This window comes from Ammodytes marinus (genome assembly GCF_949987685.1).
Source record: "Ammodytes marinus genome assembly, chromosome: 9".
NCBI classification, from domain to species: Eukaryota; Metazoa; Chordata; class Actinopteri; order Uranoscopiformes; family Ammodytidae; genus Ammodytes; species Ammodytes marinus.
In genome coordinates this window covers 30,475,728-30,499,702 of record NC_137213.1, presented here as the reverse complement: position 1 = coordinate 30,499,702, position 23,975 = coordinate 30,475,728, and the positions used below count along the sequence as shown (strand labels likewise).

General features: G+C 40.4%; 2 protein-coding genes across 3 annotated transcripts in view; both read right to left on the bottom strand.

Annotated features, from left to right (window-relative positions):
- The window catches only part of LOC307255682 (GTPase IMAP family member 4-like), a 100,090-nt gene that overhangs the window by 12,273 nt on the left and 63,842 nt on the right, over positions 1-23,975 (bottom strand). The gene's annotated exons all lie outside the window — the stretch shown is intronic.
- LOC307255681 (GTPase IMAP family member 7-like) lies at positions 5,337-8,534 on the bottom strand. Of its 2 annotated transcripts, none has more exons than XM_080034425.1 (2): positions 8,253-8,534; positions 5,337-6,649 (listed from the first exon to the last, which is right to left on the bottom strand). In XM_080034425.1, the coding sequence occupies exons 1-2, from the start codon at positions 8,301-8,303 to the stop codon at positions 5,762-5,764; spliced, it is 939 nt and encodes a 312-aa protein (XP_079890551.1). In that variant the 5' UTR covers positions 8,304-8,534; the 3' UTR covers positions 5,337-5,761. The 2 variants fall into 2 exon arrangements, with proteins under 2 accessions (XP_079890551.1, XP_079890552.1); XM_080034426.1 differs by having other exon boundaries at positions 5,337-6,672; positions 8,279-8,529.

Genomic DNA, 23,975 nt, shown 5'->3' with positions numbered 1-23,975 from the left:
ACCTGTCACTGTCAATGGATTACTCACCTATGGCCGCGATGAACTCCTGCTCCACCGTAGCTCACCGCTGTGTAGCATCAAGCCGGCGGTAGCTATCCCACCAGAGCTCCGGCCTAGGAAAAGAGGGAGACGCGGAGGTGTCCGAAGCAGACTACGGAGACGGCCTTTCAGGCCTCCTCTCCCCTCCATCATCCTCTCCAATGTCCGCTCCCTCCGGAACAAATTGGACCTCCTTCACGCCCGGTGCCGAATGGAAAGGGCCTTCAGAGACATCTGCATCATCGCCCTGACTGAGACCTGGCTGGACGAGTCGGCATCCGATGACGAGGTCAGCCTGGACAACTTCACCATCATCAGGGCAGACAGAACCAGGAAATCGGGGAAGACGAGAGGCGGCGGGCTCTGTCTTTACATCAACGACAGGTGGTGTAGCAACATCAAAACACACCGGAGGGTCTGTTCGCCCGACCTGGAAATGCTCACCGTGTCCCTTCGCCCCTACTATCTCCCTCGGGAATTCCCAACTGTTGTGGTCAGCTGTGTGTACATCGCACCCAGCGCTAACGTCAACGTAGCAGCAGAGCTGGTAGCCGAGGATGCTAACGCCATGGCAGCTAAGTACCCCGGAGCGCCAGTGCTTATTCTTGGGGACTTCAACACCTGCAGACTCGACTCCGTGCTCCCAACATTCCAGCAGTATGTTGACACTCCTACCAGAGGAAACAACATATTGGACTTATGCTACGGTAACATCTCAGACGCCTTCAGGACAACTTCATATCCACCGCTCGGACTCGCAGACCACAACGTCATCAGTTTACTTCCGCTGTACAAACAAGTACTAAAACGCCTCCCCCCACAGTCCTACAGCGCCCCACAGTGGTCGGAGGACTCCACTGCACAACTCCAAGGTTCCCTGGCATGCACCGACTGGACGATCTTCGACGGAGATTTGGACAACAAAGTCACTGCCATATCCGATTACATCAACTTCTGCATACACACCACCATACCAGTGAAAGCAATAAAAAAATACCCCAACTCAAAACCTTGGGTTACCACTGAAATAAAAAAATGCCTGAAAGAGAAGCACACAGCCTTCAGGCTCAAGGACTCAGCTGGTCTCCAATATGCAAACCGCAATATTAAAAATAAAATCTTCATGGCCAAAATACAGTTCAAAAACAACCTGGAACACAAGTTTAGCAGCATGAACACTAAGGAAGCCTTTCAGATGGTCAACACACTCACTGGTTACAAACCCACTCACAGAAAAACAAATTCACACACCACACATGCTCTCCCCACTGAACTGAACACATTTTTCAACCGGTTTGACTCACAGGATTTCACAAACAACTGCATACAAGCACTACAGGCTCTCCCCCCAATAGATCCCAATGAGTCTGCCCCCTTCACAGTGGAGGAAGTTCGGCACCAGCTCAGCCGGTGCAACCCATCCAAGGCCCCAGGACCCGACGGCATCCCAGCAAGGGTGCTGAAGACCTGTGCCGCTGAGCTGGCTCCAATTGCCCACTCCCTCTTCTGCCAATCCTACCTCACAGCCACAATACCCCTCCTCTGGAAAAGTGCAACAATAATCCCGGTACCCAAAAAATCACGACCCACCGAACTAAATCACTACCGCCCCATCGCCCTCACACCCATAATTATGAAATGCTTCGAAAAACTGCTGCTCAGGACCATCCTCCCATTCGTCAAACCTCATCTGGACCCCCTTCAAGTCGCCTACAGGGAAAAAAGGGGCACAGAGGACGCTGTCGCCTGCCTGCTGCATCTTCTTCTCCAGCACTTGGACTCCACAGGCAATTTCGCCAGGATCCTCTTTGTGGACTTCAGCTCCGCCTTCAACACCATCCAAAGACACCTGCTCATCCAGAAGCTTCACCACCTCAACACTCCACCCATCCTGATCCATCTCCTGCACAACTTCCTCAGCGACAGACGACAAGCTGTTCGGGTAGGCACATCCACATCACCCACACTCACCACCAACACCGGAGCCCCCCAGGGCTGTGTGCTCAGCCCTTTCCTTTACACACTTTACACCAATGACTGCACCAGCCCCTCCCACACCACCACCTACCTCAAATACTCCGATGACACTGCCATCCTCGCCCTCCTATCAGACAATAACTCTGTATCAGATTACCACAACACTGTCACTCACTTCTCCCAATGGTGCACACATAACTTCCTCCATCTCAACGTAGCCAAAACAAAAGAAATAACAATAGGTACCCCATCAGCCCAGCCCCCCACTCTCATCAACAATGACACAGTAGAAACAGTTGACAGCTTTAAATACCTTGGACTCACACTGGACAATAAACTCACTTTCGACCAGCACACAACGGACATTCAAAAAAGGAGCCACCAAAGACTGTATGCCATCCGTAAACTTAAAGGACTCTATGTTGCACCCCATCTCCTCCTTCTGTTGTATCAAAGTATTGTCCAGCCCATCCTGCTCTACTGTTCCACCTGCTTCTTTAACATGCTCACTGTCAAAAACCGGGTCAAACTCACACGTGTCACAAACATTGCTGCCAAATTAATCGGTCTCCCCACACCCACACTGTCAGAGCTCAATGTCAAGGCCATCTCACGCATCGCACTTACAATAGCACAGGACAACACACACCCACTCAACTGCCACTTCACTGTCATGCCCTCCGGACGCAGGTACAGGTCCCTGTTGTGCCGGAGGGCTCGCTATGGCAAAAGCCTGGTGCCTGCAGCCATAGCAGCCCTCAACAAAAGGCCAAGATAAATCACCCCAGTCCCACCCTGTTTATATATCCTGTATGTATGTTTACTTTGTGTCTGTCTATTGTCTGTCGGCGTGCAGCCCATAAATGTACATGTGATGTGGAAAAGAATTTCCCCTTGGGGACAATAAAGTCTAAAGTCTAAAGTCTAAAGTCTAAATATAGTTTTACACTTTTAATTAAAGATTTTGGCTATTGGGGAAATTTTAGTAATAGTAATACATGGAGGAAATATGCTTTAAAAAAAAGGAAAAACACTATTAGAAAATGTTTAGCACATTTTATTTAATATTGTATTTTAAAATATAAAAACAACCTGGCCTTGAATACAAACATCACAATGGATGCTCACATGAGTTATAGAATTTACCATATTTCATCTTTACATAGGTGTAATGCATATCACCTGCCATTAATTAAGGTTCGCTTTGACATGGCCACGCCAAAGTACAGCGGGTGAAATAAGTATTGAACACGTCACCATTTTCCTCAGTACATATATTTTCAAAGGGGCTATTGACTTGAAATGTTCACCAGGTGTTGGTAACAACCCAAGTAATCCATACATACAAAGAAACAAAAACAAATACGTTCAGAAATTAAGTTATGTGTAATAATGTGAAATGACACAGGGAAAAAGTATTGAACACATTAAGAAAGGGAGGTGGAAAAAGGCATGGAAAGCCAAGACAACAATTGAAGTGTATCAGTAATTAAAAAGCTATCCAGCCCCTTGTCAGTGCAAATAATATCAGCTGGTTCAGTCCCAACTGATGGCCTACAAAAAGGTATCATTTCCAAGGTGTCACACAAGACACATCTCATGATGGGTAAAAGCAAAGAGCTGTCTCAAGACCTTCGCAACCTAATTGTTGCAAGACATAAAGATGACATTGGTTACAGGCTCATTTCTAAGCTTCTGAATGTTCCAGTGAGGACTGCTAGGGCCATAATACGGAAGTGGAAAGACTATAATTTCATCATAAATGTGCCTCGATCAGGTGCTCCTCACAAGATTTCTGACAGAGGAGTGAAAAGAATGATCAGAAAAGTTGTCTTCAAAAAGCTTCAAAAAGATCTGGAATTAGCAGGTACTGTTGTGTCAAAGAAAACAGTAAATAATGCACTCCACCGCAATGGCCTGTATGCACGCTCACCACGCAAGACTCCATTGCTGAAAAAAAAGCATGTTGAAGCTTGTTTAAAGTTTGCTGCACAACATTTTGAAAAGCCAGTGAAATACTGGGAGAATATAGTGTGGTCTGATGAGAGCAACATTTTAGAGTTTGGATGCCATAATGTACACCATGTTTGGAGGAGAAATAGCACTGCACATCATCCTAAAAACACCATACTAACAGTGAAGTTTTGAGGTTTGGAACATCATGGTGTGGGGCTGCTTTTCAGCAAATGGTACAGGCAATCTAATCGAGACATTCTTGACCAAAATCTGCTGCCATCTACCAGGGTGATGAAGACGAAACGTGTGTGGACATTTCTCCAAGACAATGATCCCAAACACACAGCCAAGGAAACTCTCAATTGGTTTCAAAAAATAAATAAAAATAAAAATAAAGCTGCTAGAATGGCCCAGCCAATCACCTGACTTAAATCCCACTGAAAATCTATGGAAAGAACTGAAGATCAAGATTCATTAAAGAGGCCCACGGAACCTTCCAGATTTGAAGACTGTTTGTGTGGAAGACTGGGCCAAAATCACACCAGAGCAATGCATGAGACTAGTCTCTCCATACAGGAGGCGTATTGAAGCTGTCATTACCAACAAAGGCTTTTGTAGAAAGTATTAAATAAATATCAGTGAGCGTGTTCAATACTTTTTCCCTGTGTCATTTCACATTATTACACATAACTTAATTTCTGAAGGTATTTGTTTTTGTTTCTTTGTATGTATGGATTACTTGGGTTGTTACCAACACCTGGTGAACATTTCAAGTCAATAGCCCCTTTGGAAATATATGTACTGAGGAAAATGGTGACGTGTTCAATACTTATTTCACCCGCTGTATCTCTGGCCTAATTTCCTGGACATTTCATAACGTTATTTACCTCAATGCATGCATCAGTGACTTCACGCAACCCCCACCCTCCCCTATTAACAAGACTTATTACAAAAGATGGGACACATAGGACACATTTTTTTAAAGATCACAGAATTAATTTGATTAAGCCTTTTAATTTACCTCTCAAAGTGGACCAAATTGATGCATTTAACTAGAAAAAGGAACAACATTTTCTCCCAGGAGGAGAATTTGTCTTTCAGCGGGGCTTTTAGATAAATCAACACTATGATACAGCATTGTTTATTTAATTTATATAAACATACATTCAAACTGGTGAAGCCTCAAATTAGCTTTAGCTGAAGGTTATAGTGTGACAAAGTGTATTTTGTCCCTGAATTACTAACCGACCGTGTAGTTGCTTTACTTCAATTATGATACTGAAGGAATGATTATGGTGACCAATAGCTCTTTTTTATATATGACATGTGGTCATTGTATTAAAAAAAGACTTGAAAAATCAGCATAGTTTTTTAGATCCTTTATTGAACATGAAAGCTTTACACACCCAAAGTCAGAATGATATCACATGTATAACAAATTCCCTTCACCATTTTAACATATTTTTTCTTGGCAATCTCTGACACTGCTAAACATTTACTGGTCAACTTGCAGTAATTTATACCCATGAACTGTTATGAAAAATAACCAAACAATAAAATAAAAAGACACTGTGACAACTTACAAGGAACCCCAAAAGTTTTGATAATTGATTATCTTCAGTTTTCATTTAAAACCCCCAAAATATGCCATTTTTCTTATGAGATAGTATAGTGAAAATGCATGAAGCAGGGTTATGAAAAGTATGAGAGAAGACATGCAGCAAAGGGCCAGGATTTATGGTATGCACTCTACCCAGTGAGCCACCGTTGTGCCCTTAATGCTACTTTTTTAAAGTATGGTGCACCCAAGCGCACACCCACCCCCACTACGTTGTACAATGTGGTGTCTAGACTCAGCCGCTGATCTGGCCTGCGCCGCCTGCTGCTTCTGCAGATTTGCAATTCGATTTTCCAGTTCTCTTTCGCGTGCTGCTTTAACCTCCATCTTTTTGTTTAAGTCCTCCTTCCATTTCTCAAATTTTTTCTCATACTTTTCTTTTATTTCATTCTCTAATTTCTCTCGCTCTTTGCGCAACTTCTCTTTGTCCTCCTCCAGGAGTCTCTGTCTCTCTTCTTCAACTGCCCTCTCTGCCTTCTGGAACATTGCATTGGTGTAATGGCTTCCCCCGTTCCTATCTGTTATATTTCTGATCTTGGTGAGCAGCTCCCTGACCTGAGAACGATCCTCCAGGGTATTATCGAAGACATGGTACTTGCCGTTACAGTTGTTGACGAGTTCCTGCATATCTTTGCTTTTCTTCAAGAACTCTTCAATCGGTCTCCCTTGGAGCAGGTCACCAAAGGTGAAGAGAACCATGCTGTATTTGCCTGCGTCCTCTCCAAAGAGCTCCTGAATCTTCTTCACTGTCTTCTTATCTTCTTCTGTGTATCTGCCCAGTTTGATGATGATCAGGAAGATGTGGGGTCCAGGAGCAGCAAACGTAATGCACTGACCAACATGTTTTTCGGTTTCCTCTTCACTAAACCTGGTGTCAAACAGACCCGGAGTGTCGATAACAGCAATGTTTTGTCCATCTACCTTATTAGTGCCCTTTGCACATTCTTTGGTCTGAGATTCGAATGAGAAATCAGATTTGAATGCCTCTTTTCGAAGAATGGTGTTTCCTGAGGCACTCTTCCCAGTTCCAGTCTTCCCAACCAACACAATCCGGAGCTCCTTATTATTGAATACGGGACTCTCTGAGGGGATAACAGAAACCATCGACATATAGTTAGAAATGTAGATATTCACAAAATAATACAATGTTGACACTTAGACAGGCTGATTTCACTGTATGAGTATTTTAGAGGCTGCAGTTTGTGACGTTACACTGAAAGGTGTTTCTAGTATTTTGTTCACCTAGTTCAAATCAACAAGGCTAAATAAGAAAAACATATTCCTGTGCAATGCATGGGATTTAAGAGAAGTCGTGTTACTCCATTTAAGCACTAACCCCTTTAGACCTTTTGTTGTCAGTTGATCATTTGCATAAATTAATGTAAATATATTAGAGATGCACCGATCTATCAGCCATCCGATCGATCCAGGCTGACTGGCTTATTTTGCATTGATGTGTGCTAAACCAAACTCCTCTACTGAGCTTGTGTCAACAGCTATTATCCCAGAGACAAGACTTTTTACATGAAAACACTATCTGTAGTTACTCTACTGCCGACCCTCCCAACCAATTTGATGTAGCAGTAAGTCGTACAAATACTTTTACTATATAAAAAAAGTGGTAACACTTTATAACATGTTCATAAATAAGTCATTAGATAATGTTGAACTTGTGATTTAAAAAAGTAATATAGATGTAGATGATTAATAAGTGCTATTATAACATATCACAAATGTGTTGTAAATCATCTATAACGCTTTTAGTTAATCATGAAATGCTCATTAAAAAATCATTGGTAAATGATTAATAAGTCATTTACAAACCTTTCTGCATCCCCCTAATCTAAAGTGTAAGCCATTTATCAGGTTCTAACATGGAGTAGGACTGTCCTGGACAAAAATGGACATAGCTGAATCTGATTGCTCAAATATAGCCTGTAGTCAACTAATCGTCAAATCAAGCATTTATGTTCCTGCTTATTGATCCAGGCTATTATACTGTTAATAAAAACTTGAAAGCAACTTAAGCTTTTAATCAATCTCCATAGTGTAAGTCAATGACTAAAGTAGACATACATTCTAATGCCAACTCATGAGGACAAACTATATTTGGGTATTTAAGCCCTTTTGTGTGATTTAGGAAAAAAATGTGCCGATGAAAATATGTATCAATGAGAAGGAAGAAAATAGCATGATTCTACGATTAGTTGACATAGGCAAGATTTGAGCAATCAGATTCAGCTATGTTAATTTTTAGTGTAGCCCTACTACACATTAGTACCTGATGAATGGTTTACAATTTAGATTAGGGGATGCAGAAAGGTTTGTAAATGACTTATTAATAATTTACCAATGATTTGTTAATTAACTTTTCATGAGTTACTAAAAGCTTTATATAATGCATTTGTGATATGTTAACATGGCACTTATTAATCATCTACAAAAATATATTACTGTTTTTGTAAATCATTAGTTCATCATTATATAATGACATATATAACTTATGAATCACTTATGAATCACTTATAAATGAATGAATGAATGAAGTGTTACCAAAATGGTAATTTGTTTTATAAATGCTGAATGTTTTATAGTTTGATTTTCAGTAAAATATTGAAAATCGGTGCACTCCTTAAATATTTAGATACAAGTCATAATTAACAATATGAATACATTTGATTGTCTTACCATCTTCGGCTGGTTTGCTGGCCATAGTTGATTTATGGGGAGATGCGCTGATCTGCTGCTGATAGAAGAATTCGTATAAAGTCTGTCCTCAACAACACTTCCTTATATAATGCAAACCACACCCATAAAACACTGCTGCCATCAAATTTCATTGAACTCTTTCGTAAGTTCTGCTGAGGTGGCATGTTTCAAAGACCAAACGCCCAAAGGCATTTGATGAAATGCAAAGGAATGTGTGACCGTTAATGTTAAAATCTACTACTATCCGTGATCTAAGACGCGCTGCTAAATGCAAAGGAATGTGTGACTGTTAAAGCTGGGGTTGAGAGTTTGCGAGAAAACAGCCGTTGGGATTCCAACGGCTGTTTCCCAATGCTCTGCCTGCTGTAGCTCCTCCCTCCAAACAACAGCTATGCGCGTTCACGTGAATTCAGTTAATCTAATCTGTCGCTTCATTTTGTGTGAAAAATGGTTCAACGCGCTGAATGCACCTACGCAGGTAGTTTCCCCCCCGATATATTTATTCCCCTAATCAACCATGGCTGCGACCAGACCCGACCCGACACAACAGCGATCATGTCCGCACAAAAACAACAACAACACGGCCAACAATTGTGCCAAAACAAATAAAAACAAATAAACAGCAACTGAACGGAACAAATAGCCTTAAAACAGCATTGCAGATTCACGCCGCTCGGAAATGAACAAAAACAGCAAGGCAGCACCATACCAAACACATTTACAGCAGCATTGTATACAGGGCAGTACAAAATAAAGGCAAGTTGCCTACATTACCCTACCTGGCTGTGACGGGACCGTGGCTGGCGGGAACACTGCTGCCATCAAATTTCATTGAACTCTTTCGTAAGTTCTGCTGAGATGGCATGTTTCAAAGAACAAACCCCAAAGGCATTTGATGAAATGCAAAGGAATGTGTGACCGTTAATGTTAAAATCTACTAATATCCGTGATCTAAGACGCGCCGCTAAATGCAAAGGAATGTGTGACACTTAATTTCTTACTACTTGGACACAATTAGGTCTCAAAGATCAACTAGAATAACTAATCTTCTACATAATAATCAAAATGAAAACTATTTAAACTCTCCATATAATATTTAAGGGTATATACATGTTGTATGTGTGTGTCTACGTTGGGGCCCTTGTGTACTGTTGAACCATAGAATAATGTTATGATCCTGAAGAGGCAGACGTAAAGGTTTCTGGGACATTGTAGAATGTTGTTTCTCAAAATGTTCTGGTTAAAAAAAACATCAGTGGTGACTGCAGACTTGAACCTAACAATGCTTGAGTCCATTACGTGTTGATGCAAATGGTATTGTAGTTTATTTTGTTTAAAAATTAATGAAAGAAAACTGACTGCTAATACTCAAATCAAAACTATAGAGCATAATGTGGGCTAAGCCATTGTAGAACAACTTTTTGCTGTGTTTTTCCTCTTCGTAACATTTATCAGTGGGCTACACTGTGTCACGCTGCTACTATGTCACCATAGTTAGCTTCTCTGAGTCACCTAACAGAAGAGATGCGTGTGAAAGAAACTCAGTTTGATCGACAGCCGATACCGATATTACATCACATTTTCTGTGAATTAATTTCTCTTCAAATGGTGATGGGAGGGGGAACAGGGTCTGCTGTTTGCAAACATGTGAAAACATGAAAATGCAAGAGGACTGAACCTTTGCTCAATTATTAGGTAACCAACCGTTGAATAAGTGCTTAGGCAATGTATCAGACGCTTGACAGCGCTATAGTTTATTTTCAAAGAACAAACCCCAAAGGCATTTGATGAAATGCAAAGGAATGTGTGACCGTTAATGTTAAAATCTACTACTATCCGTGATCTAAGACGCGCCGCTAAATGCAAAGGAATGTGTGACAGTTAATGTTAAAATCAGATCATTGTTTTATTGATGGCATGTTCACGTTTGAGTTTTTTTTATTTCTTAGGTGCGACGTCATGTATTTTTACTGTCTGTGTGGTTAGGACAGCATAACCTTGGTATTTAGCGATGTGGCCACCATGGTCCAAGTTCACGTGTTCAATAATAAAGTCTGACCAGGCATCCTATTGTCAGTTTGTTTTTCAATCCAGCAAAGTAAGGGACCCAGGTGATCAGTGAACAAGATAAACGTCTCCTTTTTGCCAAACACTGGGCCAATTAGGAGAAAACACCACAAACGCCTGTGTCAGCAGTGCCATTAATTCTCAATGTACGCTCTCTACAAAGGGTGACTGGAACCTCGGCTGCAGAGATTCATTTGATATATGTTATGTTTTATAGTGTGGTTTTCAAAAAAGAAAGCTAAGTTCCAAGTCTTTGTATATTTTAAAACCAATACAGATTACTTCACATGTTTGTGTTGATTCATTTCTCTTTAAATGGTGATGAGAGGGGGAACAGGGGTTTGTTTGCAAACATGTGAAAACCTGAAAATACAAGAGGACTGGACCTGTGCTCAATTATAAAAAAAAAACGAATGGGACAATGAACGGTTGCATTACACTTACGGTTAGAATTAAAACATAAAGGCTGTTACATACTCCGCGAGAAGAAAGAACAAAGTTCTCGGTGACAGAGCTGCAAGAAGAAAATGACGTAATTTTCTTCTCTCAGCTCTTGTTTAGCTGTTCTCGCAGCTTGTTCTCGACACATCACCCGGGCCGAACTTTCTTCTCGCAGCTTGTCCGAGAACTATTGTGTGATTGGTCAGTCTGAAGTCAATGAGGAAAGCGAAGTGAAATCAGCTGGCGCTACTGAGGCAATTACCATGGTAACAATGCGCCGCGGTGAGGAGTTCGGCAGTTGAGTTCTCGTGAAGTATGTAATGTCAGACCAGAAAAGAACTTCTCGCAGCTCTGTCACCGAGAACTTTGTTCTTTCTTCTCGCGGAGTATGTAACAGCCTTCAGGGTTCAAACTAAATGAGGAAATAAAGAAAGTTGACCAACAAATACGGTCAGCTTAATTAGAAGTGTGCCAAATGTTTGCCAGATTCTCATTTGCCACATTTGCCACATTGGCACATTTGGTGCAGGGAGCAAAGATGACGCAGGCGATTCCAATATTTTGTTTTAAGCTTATTTGGTTGAGGCATGGGAGACGGATGGGGCTTGAAATTCTCCACCTCCCAAATTGAGAATTACAGTAAAAGTTTGAGAAGCACTGGACTAAGGCACACCCACATTAAGCTGTGATGACACTGCTTTATGTAAGTATCAAGTCATTAACATGGGTATCAGCTTAGGGGGATGAAAGTATTTGTGCTTCAGAGAGAAGGCCAAAAGTAGGTTGAAAACATTATATGTAGCAGTACAGAACATTTGGTGTTTTTTTTTGGGCGACTGTGGCTCAGGTTGTTAAGCGGGTTGGCCAACGATCCAAGGGTTGGCGGTTCGATCCCTGCCCGGCCACCTGTGTCATGGTTGTTTTGTCCTTGGGCAAGACACTTCACCCACCTTGCCTTGTGTGAATGTCTATGATTGCTGTATGTTTGAGGTGGTGGTCGGAGGGGCCGTTGGCGCTGAATGGCAGCCACGCTTCCGTCAGTCTGCCCCAGGGCAGCTGTGGCTACTATCGTAGTTTACCAACACCGGAATGACTGTGTGTGACCGAATGGAACCTGGAACCCTGTAAAGCGCTTTGAGTCACAGAGAAATAAAGCGCTATATAAATCCAATCCATTATTTATTTATTTTTAAGTCAAACCAAATAAAAATAAAAGTTCCAATGAATAAGCGTGTTTGACCGGGCACAACAAGGACTAACATGATGCCAAAGATAAAGTTTACGTTGCCTATTTGATTAGAGCTGATACAAAGGTGAGCCCCTGCATATCACAAACGGTATCTGACAAACTGATAACCGTCTATTAATTTATATTTAAAAGCGAGGTCTCCTCTATTCAAGCAATAGTTTTAAAACTTGACCTATGCTTTGCTTATTACTTACACACACACACACACACACACACACACACACACACACAACCTCCTGTGAGAAACAATGGGAGAGGCTTTAATGTTTATTGTAATTGGCTGTTGATCAAACTGAGTTACTTACACACGCATCTCTTCTGTACCTGAAAGAAAAGCGTGTCTTAGGTTACAGATGAAGAAAACGATAAAGATTTTAGCCTGAACTTTGTCAAAATCTTTCCTAGAACAAGCTCGACAAACTTCTCAACAGTTTGGCACAATTGTATATAAGCTGACCCTATTTGTTGGTCGATAAGTTGTCTTTAATTGATCTAGAAGATTATGAAGGTTCTGTGGAATGTCAGGGCATTCTGTGAGGTAAAGCTTCAAATAATACTTTAGAAAAGCATTATTTATTTCTCCCAGGTTTATTACTTTAGGCCCTTCCTCTTATTACATTTCCAAGATGGCTCTTTCATTTGCAAAGATTTTAAACGCCTGGCCAATTTTTTCCCTGCCTTCTCCCCTTGATCGTAAAACGTTTGCTTATCTCATTAGGCTGGATATTGCTTTATTTGTGGACAACTCGTTACTGTATATTCTCCTCTGTGAATAGCTTAGTTTCTGTCTACTTTCTTTAGTATCATTTACACTTATTTCTAGCTCAAGCCTTTTGATATGTGTCTATTTGATTTATATTTAAAAGAAATGTCCCCTATATTCAAGCAGCGGCTCTCTTTTACAAGCTGACCTATGCTTTACTTATTACTAACACACACAGAAACACACTGTCTCTCAGAATCCTGTGAGAAACACTGAGAGAGGCTCTAACGTTATTGTTATTGGCTGTTGATCAAACTGGTTTCTTTCACATGCAACCCTTCTATTATATGAAAGAAAATAATCTATAGCGCTGTCAAGCGTCTGATTCATTGCCAGAGCACTTGTTCAACGGTGGTTACCTAATAATTGAGCAAAGGTTCAGTCCTCTTGCATTTTCATGTTTTCACATGTTTGCAAACAGCAAACCCTGTACCCCCTTCCATCACCATTTGAAGAGAAAATAATTCACAGAAAATGTGATGTAATATCGGTATCGGCTGTCGATCAAACTGAGTTTCTTTCACACGCATCTCTTCTGTTAGGTGACTCAGAGAAGCTAACTATGGTGACATAGTAGCAGCGTGACAGTGTAGCCCACTGATAAATGTTACGAAGAGGAAAAACACAGCAAAAAGTTGTTCTACAATGGCTTAGCCCACATTATGCTCTATAGTTTTGTTTTGAGTATTAGCAGTCAGTTTTCTTTCATTCATTTTTAAACAAAATAAACTACAATACCATTTGCATCAACACGTAATGGACTCAAGCATTGTTAGGTTCAAGTCTGCAGTCACCACTGATGTTTTTTTTTAACCAGAAAATTTTGAGAAACAACATTCTACAATGTCCCAATGAAAACCTTTACTTCTGCCTCTTCAGAATCATAACATTATTCTATGGTTCAACAGTACACAAGGGCCCCAACGTAGACACACACATACAACATGTATATACCCTTAAATATTATATGGACAGTTTAAATAGTTTTCATTTTGATTATTATGTAGAAGATTAGTTATTCTAGTTGATCTTTGAGACCTAATTGTGTCCAAGTAGTAAGAAATTAAGATAGATCATAGTTGATTTAAAAACTGGAATTACAGCATTCACATTTGGCAGTACTGAAAGAAGTATTGAGATTTTTACTTTGGTAAAAGTGGCAAAAATCCACAATGGAAGGCAGGTGATTTTCAAGTCTTTGAGCAAAACTTTTGCATTATTAGGATTCACACCTTGCAGAGGGTTTTCCTGGTTTCAATATCAGAGCTATAAGGGCTCTTTGTAGGGACAGTGTCAGCTGACCCTCCAGAACTGTCTCATTAAACATATCTCATAATGGGACAAGTATTTTATCCATTACCGTTTTATAAATATTGATAGGTATACTATCTGGGCCCGACACCTTTCCTCCCTTCATACTCACAATGGCCTCAGATAACTCTGATATTTTAATATCCTCTTTATCTTCCTCCTCCAAGGAATCTTTAATTGATCTAGAAAATGATAATAGTTATTTGGAATGCCAGGGCATTCTGTGATGTAGAGCTTAAATAATACTTTGATAATTGTCTATTTAATTTATATTTAAAAGTAACGTCCCCTCTATTTAAGCAGTGGCTCCCTTTTAAATCTTCAAATAATACTTTAAAAAATGCATTATTTATTTCTCCCAGGTTTATTATTTTAGGCCCTTCCCTTATTAAATTTCCAAGATGGCTCTTTCATTTTGCAAAGATTTTAAACACCTGGCCAATTTTTTCCCTGCCTTCTCCCCTTGATCGTAAAACGTTTGCTTATCTCATTAGGCTGGATATTGCTTTATTTGTGGACAACTCGTTACTGTATATTCTCCTCTGTGAATAGCTTAGTTTCTGTCTATTTTCTTTAGTATCATTTACACTTATTTCTAGCTCAAGCCTTTTGATATGTGTCTATTTGATTTATATTTAAAAGAAATGTCCCCTATATTCAAGCAGCGGCTCTCTTTTATAAGCTGACCTATGCTTTACTTATTACTAACACACACAGAAACACACTGTCTCTCAGAATCCTGTGAGAAACACTGAGAGAGGCTCTAACGTTATTAGTGTGAATGCTGGAGCATTCACACTATTGTTATTCAAATCTTTATTATTATTAGTGTGAATGCTGGAGCATTCACACTATTGTTATTCAAATCTTTATTATTAGTGTGAATGCTGGAGCTTCCAGCATTCACACTATTGTTATCCAAATCTTTATTGGTGTGAATGCTGAAAGCATTCACAGCATTGATATTCTGCGTATTTGGTGTGAATGCTGAAAGCATTCACAGCATTGATATTCTGCGTATTTGGTGTGAATGCTGAAAGCATTCACAGCTTTGATATTCACCGCATTTATTATTCTTATTCTTATTATTCCGCCCGCTTTTCATGCACGTCCATATCTTCAACATGCTTCATTCCACAAACTTCCTTCAACTATCCTCATATTCAGCCCATTTTCCACATGTCTGCTTTCATTCAAAAATTTCAAAAAAATTAATAACTTCATAATTAATAGCAATTAAACAAAAATTATTTAACATTGAAGCGGATGGGAGCAGCATTCCAAACCGCTAAAACTTCCTCTGCTTTGAAACCTATCTCCTCCCGCATTTTTTCAGCTAGAGACTCCATTCAAACGTTAAACAATTCACATTAATTACAGCTATTAAATTCTTATTCAACTTTTTAAAATCTTCAACTGTCTTTGAACAAACACAGTTTTAGTTTTAAGCTTTTTTCAACCTCTTTCTAAATTTATAATGGGATCCGGATGGGACGGAATGTTCAGAGGCAGAGTGGGGAAACCAACTGTTACAGTGTAGAACTGGTGTAAAAATACACCAAAACCTTCCACATAACTGCCTCTCACTCCCACAAATTAAACCCTACGTGGATAATTTTTACATCAAAAGGTAGGACATATTCTGCCGGTCGCATAGATGTGACTACTGAAGCAATCGGACCTACACAATGGGAGGTCTGGGCTTCCAAGCTAAATGGTGTCCAACCAACTGCCGCCTTGATAACTGAGACATGACATTTCTGGAGAAAGGCAGACTGTACCACACCTTTAAAATGCTCTGGTTCTCATATTCTTCACATTACAGGCACAATCTTCACACTGTGTCTTCATCAGATTCTTCTGGTTCTGACAATAAAATAATTTTGTCAGTTAGACTCAGGGTCCGTCAGTTAGAGGCAGCGGTTTGAGGTGACGTTTTGGATGAAATTACCTCTCTGAGGCCTCTAAAAGGTGGGATTTCTGCCTGATCACAGACCCTCAATAAGACATACACTCACCTTGGTGACTCACTCTGCCCATTAAAGGGCAATTTCACTTTTTTTCTAGATTTTTTTTCTTCTTTTTTCCGCTTTATTAGACAGTTCGGAGAGGCACAGTTGAAATGGGGCAAACACTCTGCTCTTTGAAGGCCTATTTCACACATGAAAAAAAATGTCATGTCTTTCAATAATAATTTTATCTAGAAATGTTTAAATATTCCACATTGTTTCAATTAGAGTTCAACAATTCACTACCGTTCATACTTTAGACTATTTCTTACTTTTCCACATCTTCATAGTCCTTTAGCTGATTCATATACATTCTCTCTCTAGGTCGTCCTCAGACGAGCCCTCCATCAAGCCATCAATGTACTTTAGCTCCAAGTCTATTCAATTACTATTTCACAGTTTTAAGTTTTTTATCCATATCTTGGAATCTTCTGATTCTCACGGTATCTTCATTTTGTCTGTCAGACAAACGGTTTGCGTGTGAGAGGCAGAAGTTTGAAGGATGCGTTTCGCTCAGCTCTAAAGGTGGAGAGGGACCACAGCTGTTACCAATTGGCCCTGATTAGCTCACCACCGCGCCATAGGAATATAGAGTTCTCTTTATAGATGTGACCTGCTCTGGTAGACTCAACAAGTTTGGTGGCTTATGCCTCATTTCCACCGAGTAGAGCGGGTCGGATCGGAGCGGCTCAGAGCGGGACAGCTCACTTTTAAGAATCTCGGTGTTGTTTCCACCGCCGACCCTACCCTTACTGGTAGGGCGGGGTTTAGGCTGGACTGCGATAGCCGCCGCCAGATTGTGGGTCAAACTATCGGGCTGTGGAACAACTGTGGTCAAGCCAGCGGTCTCTTGTTTTTGCTTGGTCAAACCAGCCGCTTCTTTATTTATTCCCCCCTGTGTTGTGAGCACAGAGACGGCTCGATGCAACTGATAAGAGACGGTGAGCGAACAGCGCTGGCTGCGGCAGCTACGTGACATTGTAGCAGTGGGACACAGTGTAGCCAACTGATTCATTTAATGACGAGGAAAAACACCACACAATAAACAGTGCCGCACTCACATTGTCGCCAAAACTCTCTTCACTCTAGCCGAGGTGACTACACACGGCGGAAATGATTAAAACCAGCCGCTTCTTTATTCATTCCCCCCGTGTTGTTGTGAGCGTGTATTTACTACTATCTATGGCGTAAACACACAGAGACGGCTCGGCGCAACTCACATAGACAGTGAGCGAACAGTACTGGCTGCGGCAGCTACGTGACTGTGGGACACAGTGTAACCAACTGATTAATTTATTGACGAGGAAAAACACCACAAAATAAACAGAGCTGTGCTCACATTTTCGCCAAAACACAAGACTATCTTCACTCTTGCCGAGATGACTACACATGGCGGAAATGATTCTTTCGACCAATCAAATGACGGCTCCGCCGTTTCGGCACCCTTTCAGGCGGCCAGTACCCCTACGGAGGAGTACTGAGATTTGGAGCGGCTCAGAGCGGTTAGGTGCGCTTAAACCGTACCCTACCCAACTTTTGGCAAATGAAAAGCCAAACTACCCGGACCGAACCGCTCCGATCCGACCCGCTCTACTCGGTGGAAACGAGGCATTAGTGGTTTAAGCCTAGGTCTCGCAGCCTGAAGATCACAGGTTGGAATCCTAATTAGGGAATGACATTTTCACCTTAAATCTTTGTGTGAAGGGGAACATGTCTCGTGGTAAGTGCATATGACACATTAGGCATATCTATATTTTTATTTATTTATTTTATTTTTTTAAAACCCGGAGCTTAAAGTTGGTGGTTCAAGTCCCAGTTACCGCAAAATTTAGACTTACACGGAGTTTCTTCTAACTTTGCACAAATGTTTATTATGACTCAATTATAACCCCAGAGGAGTTTAGAGGTCAAAGGTCAAGTTTCAAGGTCATAATTCATCAATTTTTCATAAATTGTATTATTCAATCATTCTATTCATTCAGATATATTCATCCTTTGTTCTTCATCAACATTCAGCAGTGAAGTTTATTCAGCATCAGCTTCAGTTCAGCAGCGCAGCATTCACACCGCAATTTCTTCAGGAATTGCATTTCTAGTTATTCTTATTATTATTATTCCGCCCGCTTTTCAGGGCCGGCCATATCTTCAACATGCTTCATTCCACAAACTATATTCAACTATCCTCATATTCAGCCCATTTTTCACATGTCTGCTTTCATTCAAAAATTTCAAAAAAATTAATAACTTCATAATTAATAAGCAATTAAACAAAAATTATTTAACATTGAAGCGGATAGGAGCAGTATTCCAAACCGCTAAAACTTCCTCTGCTTTGAAACCTATCTCCTCCCGCATTTTTTCAGCTAGAGACTCCATTCAAACGTTAAACAATTCACATTAATTACAGCTATTAAAAACTCATTCAACTTTTTAAAATCTTCAACTGTCTTTGAACAAACACAGTTTTAGTTTTAAGCTTTTTTCAACCTCTTTCTAAATTTATAATGGGATCCGGATGGGACGGAATTTTCAGAGGCAGACTGGGGAAACCAACTGTTACAGTGTAGAACTGGTGTAAAAATACACCAAAACCTTCCACTTAACTGCCTCTCACTCCCACAAATTAAACCCTACGTGGATAATTTTTACATCAAAATGTAGGACATATTCTGCCGGTCGCATAGATGTGACTACTGAAGCAATCGGACTTACACAATGGGAGGCCTGGGCTTCCAAGCTAAATGGTGTCCAACCAACTGCCGCCTTGATAACTGAGACATGACATTTCTGGAGAAAGGCAGACTGTACCACACCTTTGAAATGCTCTGGTTCTCATATTCTTCACATTACAGACACAATGTTCACACTGTGTCTTCATCAGATTCTTCTGGTTCTGACAATAAAATAATTTTGTCAGTTAGACTCAGGGTCCGTCAGTTAGAGGCAGCGGTTTGAGGTGACGTTTTGGATGAAATTACCTCTCTGAGGCCTCTAAAAGGTGGGATTTCTGCCTGATCACAGACCCTCAATAAGACATACACTCACCTTGGTGACTCACTCTGCCCATTAAAGGGCAATTTCACTTTTTTTTCTTGATTATTTTTTTCTTTTTTCCGCTTTATTAGACAGTTCGGAGAGGCACAGTTGAAATGGGGCAAACACTCTGCTCTTTGAAGGCCTATTTCACACATAATTTTTTTTTTCATGTCTTTCAATTATAATTTGATCTAGACATTTTTAAATATTCAACAACATTCCTATTAGAGTTCAACAATTCACTACTGTTCATACTTAAGACTATAATTACTTTTCCACATCTTCATAGTCCTTTAGCTGATTCATATACATTCTCTCTCTAGGTCGTCCTCAGGCAGCAGTTTAGACTTATGCGTTCATTTAAAACCTCTGTCTGTGTGATCTGGTTGGGGACAGAAGTGTCTGTACGTGTGTAGATTAGCAGCTGTTTACACTTGACACTGATTAGCTCTCTGTCACCATGGTGACACCATTGGCACGTGCACCTGTCTTTGACTCAAAACTCCAATCCCTTAAAGCCTGTTACATACTCCGCGAGAAGAAAGAACAAAGTTCTCGGTGACAGAGTTGCGAGAAGAAAATGACGTTCGAGACCTCCCCGGAGTAAGACATTTTTGAATTTAAAGTGCAGGTAAACTTTGCACACATGTCAATCATGACTCAAAGATGACCTCATATGATTGTAGAGAACCAACATTCCAAATAATACACATTTTTTTATACATTGTATTATTCACCTATGCTGCAGTGTCTAATTTTTTCACTGTAATATTTGGCAAAACTGTCATAATAGCCATTCAGCTATATGTAGGTGAAGTAGTCTGAAAATATTTTTTCATCACTTTGCTCCCCCCTGCCTCTGTGTGCTGCCCCCTAAAATTGCCACCGCTCATGTTAATTTTGACCAATCAGAGCAGGCTCAGATACTCCGTTCTTATTGGCTGTGGGACTGTCTGTTCACTTGGCAACGACGTTGATGCGTCAGTTGCGTGAGCGTTCACGACCCTAGCAGTCTGAAACTACTGTTTGGCCCTACTAAGGCAGACAGCGAATAGGCCTCTGGCCTCCCGTTACACTGAGCGGACTACAGGGACAGGGACAGGCCGTGTAGCAGCATGACCATTGACCTTACATGGAAAATTTGCTTGGTTCAACTTCACGCAATCCAGGAAATTTGGCACTAAGGGTCTAAAATGCATGTACGTCATTATCAGACACTTGGGTATCATTTAGCATCACTATATAACATCATATAATATATAACAACATATATGCATCTGGGTTTCCTACACAATATTCAAAAGAAGATCTGCATCGATGGAGGCTCCAGCCCTACTTTTGACAGGTGTCTGACACAGTTATTGGTATGCATATGCATAGAGGGTAGCCTACAATGTAACATATATTCGAACAAACATGTTGTTTTACACTTGTTGATTTGATTATGCCATCTTCTCTATCTTAAGAGGTCAATACGATTATCATCAATATCCTTTCTGAAATGTTTTGTGTACAGGTTTATCATAAAATAACTGGGACTTGAAGGTAAAGTGATAGGTATTATCAAATTTGAATATTGCGGTTTAAAATAATAATGTGGTGAAATTTTATTTTATGGTGAGAAATAAACACTGAACAAACTAGTGTCTCACTAGGTTTCTCCGTTTCCGTCTGACCAGGGCAAGTCTTTCAGTCTTACCTTTTAAAATATCACCTCCTCTCCTCCTTATAACACAAATCTGGTGGTGTACTGGAAAGTGCTTTGGATTGTGGTCTCAAAGGTCACAGGTTCAAGATAAGTGTTTGCCATCAAATTTTATCCTGCTAAATGTGCATCTGACTTAGCCTGGAAATCCAGACCCTGATATCTTGAACGATAGAGGGTCTGGCCACGATCAATAGTAATTTCCAACTCAAGGGGCGGCTCCTACTCGTGCATTTCAAATGACACTGCACGCAGTTGGATAGCACTACAACCAATCAGAGCGATGCACAAGGTGACGTAAGCCCCTTTCGTTTAGCAAACAGCTGTTCAACTGTTAAATTAAACGTTTGCCGTGGTCGGTCGGCAAAACAGAACATTCCACTTACTTGCTAATGAAAGATTTGAGTGCCGTCTTCCAAATCGTAAAGGGTCGAGGCCAAAGCAGTCTCAAACTCACACAACATATCCGCAGCCATCTTTGATGTTTACTATCACGGCTTCGACGTTGCATGCACGTCACTGTCGTCATCCGGTTACGTCCTCCCCGGAGTACCATATAAAGGGCTCTGGCGCGCCCATATTAGATAGAACCAATTGAAACCACCAGCCAGATTTCTGGTTTTCTTGATAAAGCTTCAACGGAGCGTGTCCAGACCAACACGCGCAGCAAATTTAATTTGCCAGCGCTGGGAATGCCAGGCGACGTCTGACTGGGAACATGAGTCATACTAACTGTGGGTGGAAGAGTGCATAGTCGATTAACCCTGAAATACAAAGGTCGGCGGTTCAAATCCCGGCTGGCGCTTAATTTTAGACTTACACAGATTTTCTTAAAAATGTGCACATATGTTGATTATGACTCACTAATGACCTCATAGGAGTTCAAAGGTCAAATTTAAAGGTCACTGTGACATTGCCTTTTGTGACTGCAGTATTTTATGAACGCTTCCACGGTTTTTCTTCAAATTTTGCAAAATGTTGATTCTGACTCAAAGATGAACTGATAACATTTATCATAGTTTAAGGTCATAATTAATTCATAAATTCATCTGAAAAGTCCATTCAAACTTCCAAATATTCCACATTTTTCAAACATTCTATTGTTCAACCATTCTGTTCATTCAGATATATTCATCCTTCGTTCTTCATCAACATTCAGCAGTGAAGTTTATTCAGCATCAGCTTCAGTTCAGCAGCGCAGCATTCACACCGCAATTTCTTCAGGAATTGCATTTCTAGTTAGTGTGAATGCTGGAGCTTCCAATTCACACTATTGTTATCCAAATCTTTATTAAACTTATTTTTCCGCTTCCGTACGTTTTTTGGCTCTCTTCAACTCCTTCAAATCTTCAGCTATTTCAACCATACAAATACCAAAATGTTCAGCTCTTTAAGGACATGTTTGGACCTCTTTTAACATTTTTCTACCTTTTAAACTTTTTAAAATATTCAGCTTTTTAACCAACTTTTTTAACACTGAAGCGGATGGGAGCAGCCTCCAAACCCTTCAAAAGTGTAACTCCTTCAAATTTTCAGCTATTTAAACCATTCAATAATCACAATGTTCAGCTCTTTCAGCACACTATTAAACACATTTCAACATGTTTCAATCTTTTAAAATATTTAAAATATTCAGCTTTTTAACAAATTATTTTAACATTGAAGCGGATAGGAGCAGCATTCCAAACCGCTAAAACTTCCTCCACTTTGAAATGTATCTCCTCCGGCATTTTTTCAGCTACAGACTCCATTCAAACGTTAAACAATTCACATTAATTACAGCTATTAAATTCCTATTCAACTTTTTAAAATCTTCAACTGTCTTTGAACAAACATAGTTTTAGTTTTAAGCTTTTTTCAACCTCTTTCTAAATTTATAATGGGATCCGGATGGGACGGAATGTTCAGAGGCAGAGTGGGGAACCAACTGTTACAGTGTAGAACTGGTGTAAAAATACACCAAAACCTTCCACATAACTGCCTCTCACTCCTACAAATGAAACCCTACATGGATAATTTTGACATCAAAATGTAGGACAGATTCTGCCGGTCGCATAGATGTGACTACTGAAGCAATCGGACCTACACAATGGAAGTTTTGGGCTTCCAAGCTAAATGGTGTCCAACCAACTGCTGCATATCAGTGTATTACAGGACCAAAATAACTGAAGACACTGTCATCAACTGTTGCCATAGAAACCAGTAACATCCCATGTGAAACTGTGTGTGTGTGTGTGTGTGTGTGTGTGTGTGTGTGTGTGTGTGTGTGTGTGTGTGTGTGTGTGTGTGTGTGTGTGTGTGTGTGTGTGTGTGTGTGTGTGTGTGAGTGAGAGAGTGTGAATGTGAAGAGACGTGCAGTGAGGTTTATGGCTGGTGAGGCACTGTCTTTTTTTTAATCCTAATGTTTTTTGGGCTTTGGGGTGAAGAGGAGAGATATGGCACAGTTCTAAATGAAATAGTAATTTATTTACTTGATTAAATATGCAATAATATCTAATATTAATTGCATAGTTTGTCTCGCTGCAGTTATACCATTGTGTAGGCTATTTGAAATAGATAATTTAAAAAAAAACTCATCTCCTTTTAAACTTATTTTACACAAGTATGACCTTTATAAACTTAGACTTTATAAACCTTTAGTTTTTCCACTTTTGTTCAACTTTTCAACTCAGCAGGAAATGCTTTTTTTCAGATCGTTCATTGAACGCGTGTTATCTTTGTCCTGTGGGTGGCAGCAATGTGCTGAAAAGGCATACAGTCTGCCGGAAATTAAAAGAAGAAGAAGAAGCCGCCTCCGCTTCCGCCTCCGTTCTATTATTATTATCACCGCAATCTTTTATTTTATGTTGTAGCTTACTGAGTTGTCGTAGCAACCTAGGCTCGGACTGCTGCATTCCTCTAAGCATCTATGCTCAAAAGAGACAGTGCTGCTGCTGCAGATACCTGACATGGATGGTTAAGTCGATGTGCAGAAAGTCCCAGAAAGTGTTGCCTTTCAAGATAGCCTATTCAGCTAACTGGAGCTACCGCCAACACCGGTAGCGGCAGCTCCGGTTAGCTGAATAGGCTATCGGTAGCTTTAGCTACCTGTGTTA

Bases quoted from the DNA above. Each gene is read 5' to 3' on its own strand.
- LOC307255681 (XM_080034425.1), bottom strand. From the start codon at position 8,303: ATGGCCAGCAAACCAGCCGAAGATGGTAAGACAATCAAATGTATTCAT. The intron at 6,650-8,252 runs GTTAATTATGAC...TTCAATAATAAG, and splicing joins CAATCAAATGTATTCATATT to GAGCTCCGGATTGTGTTGGT.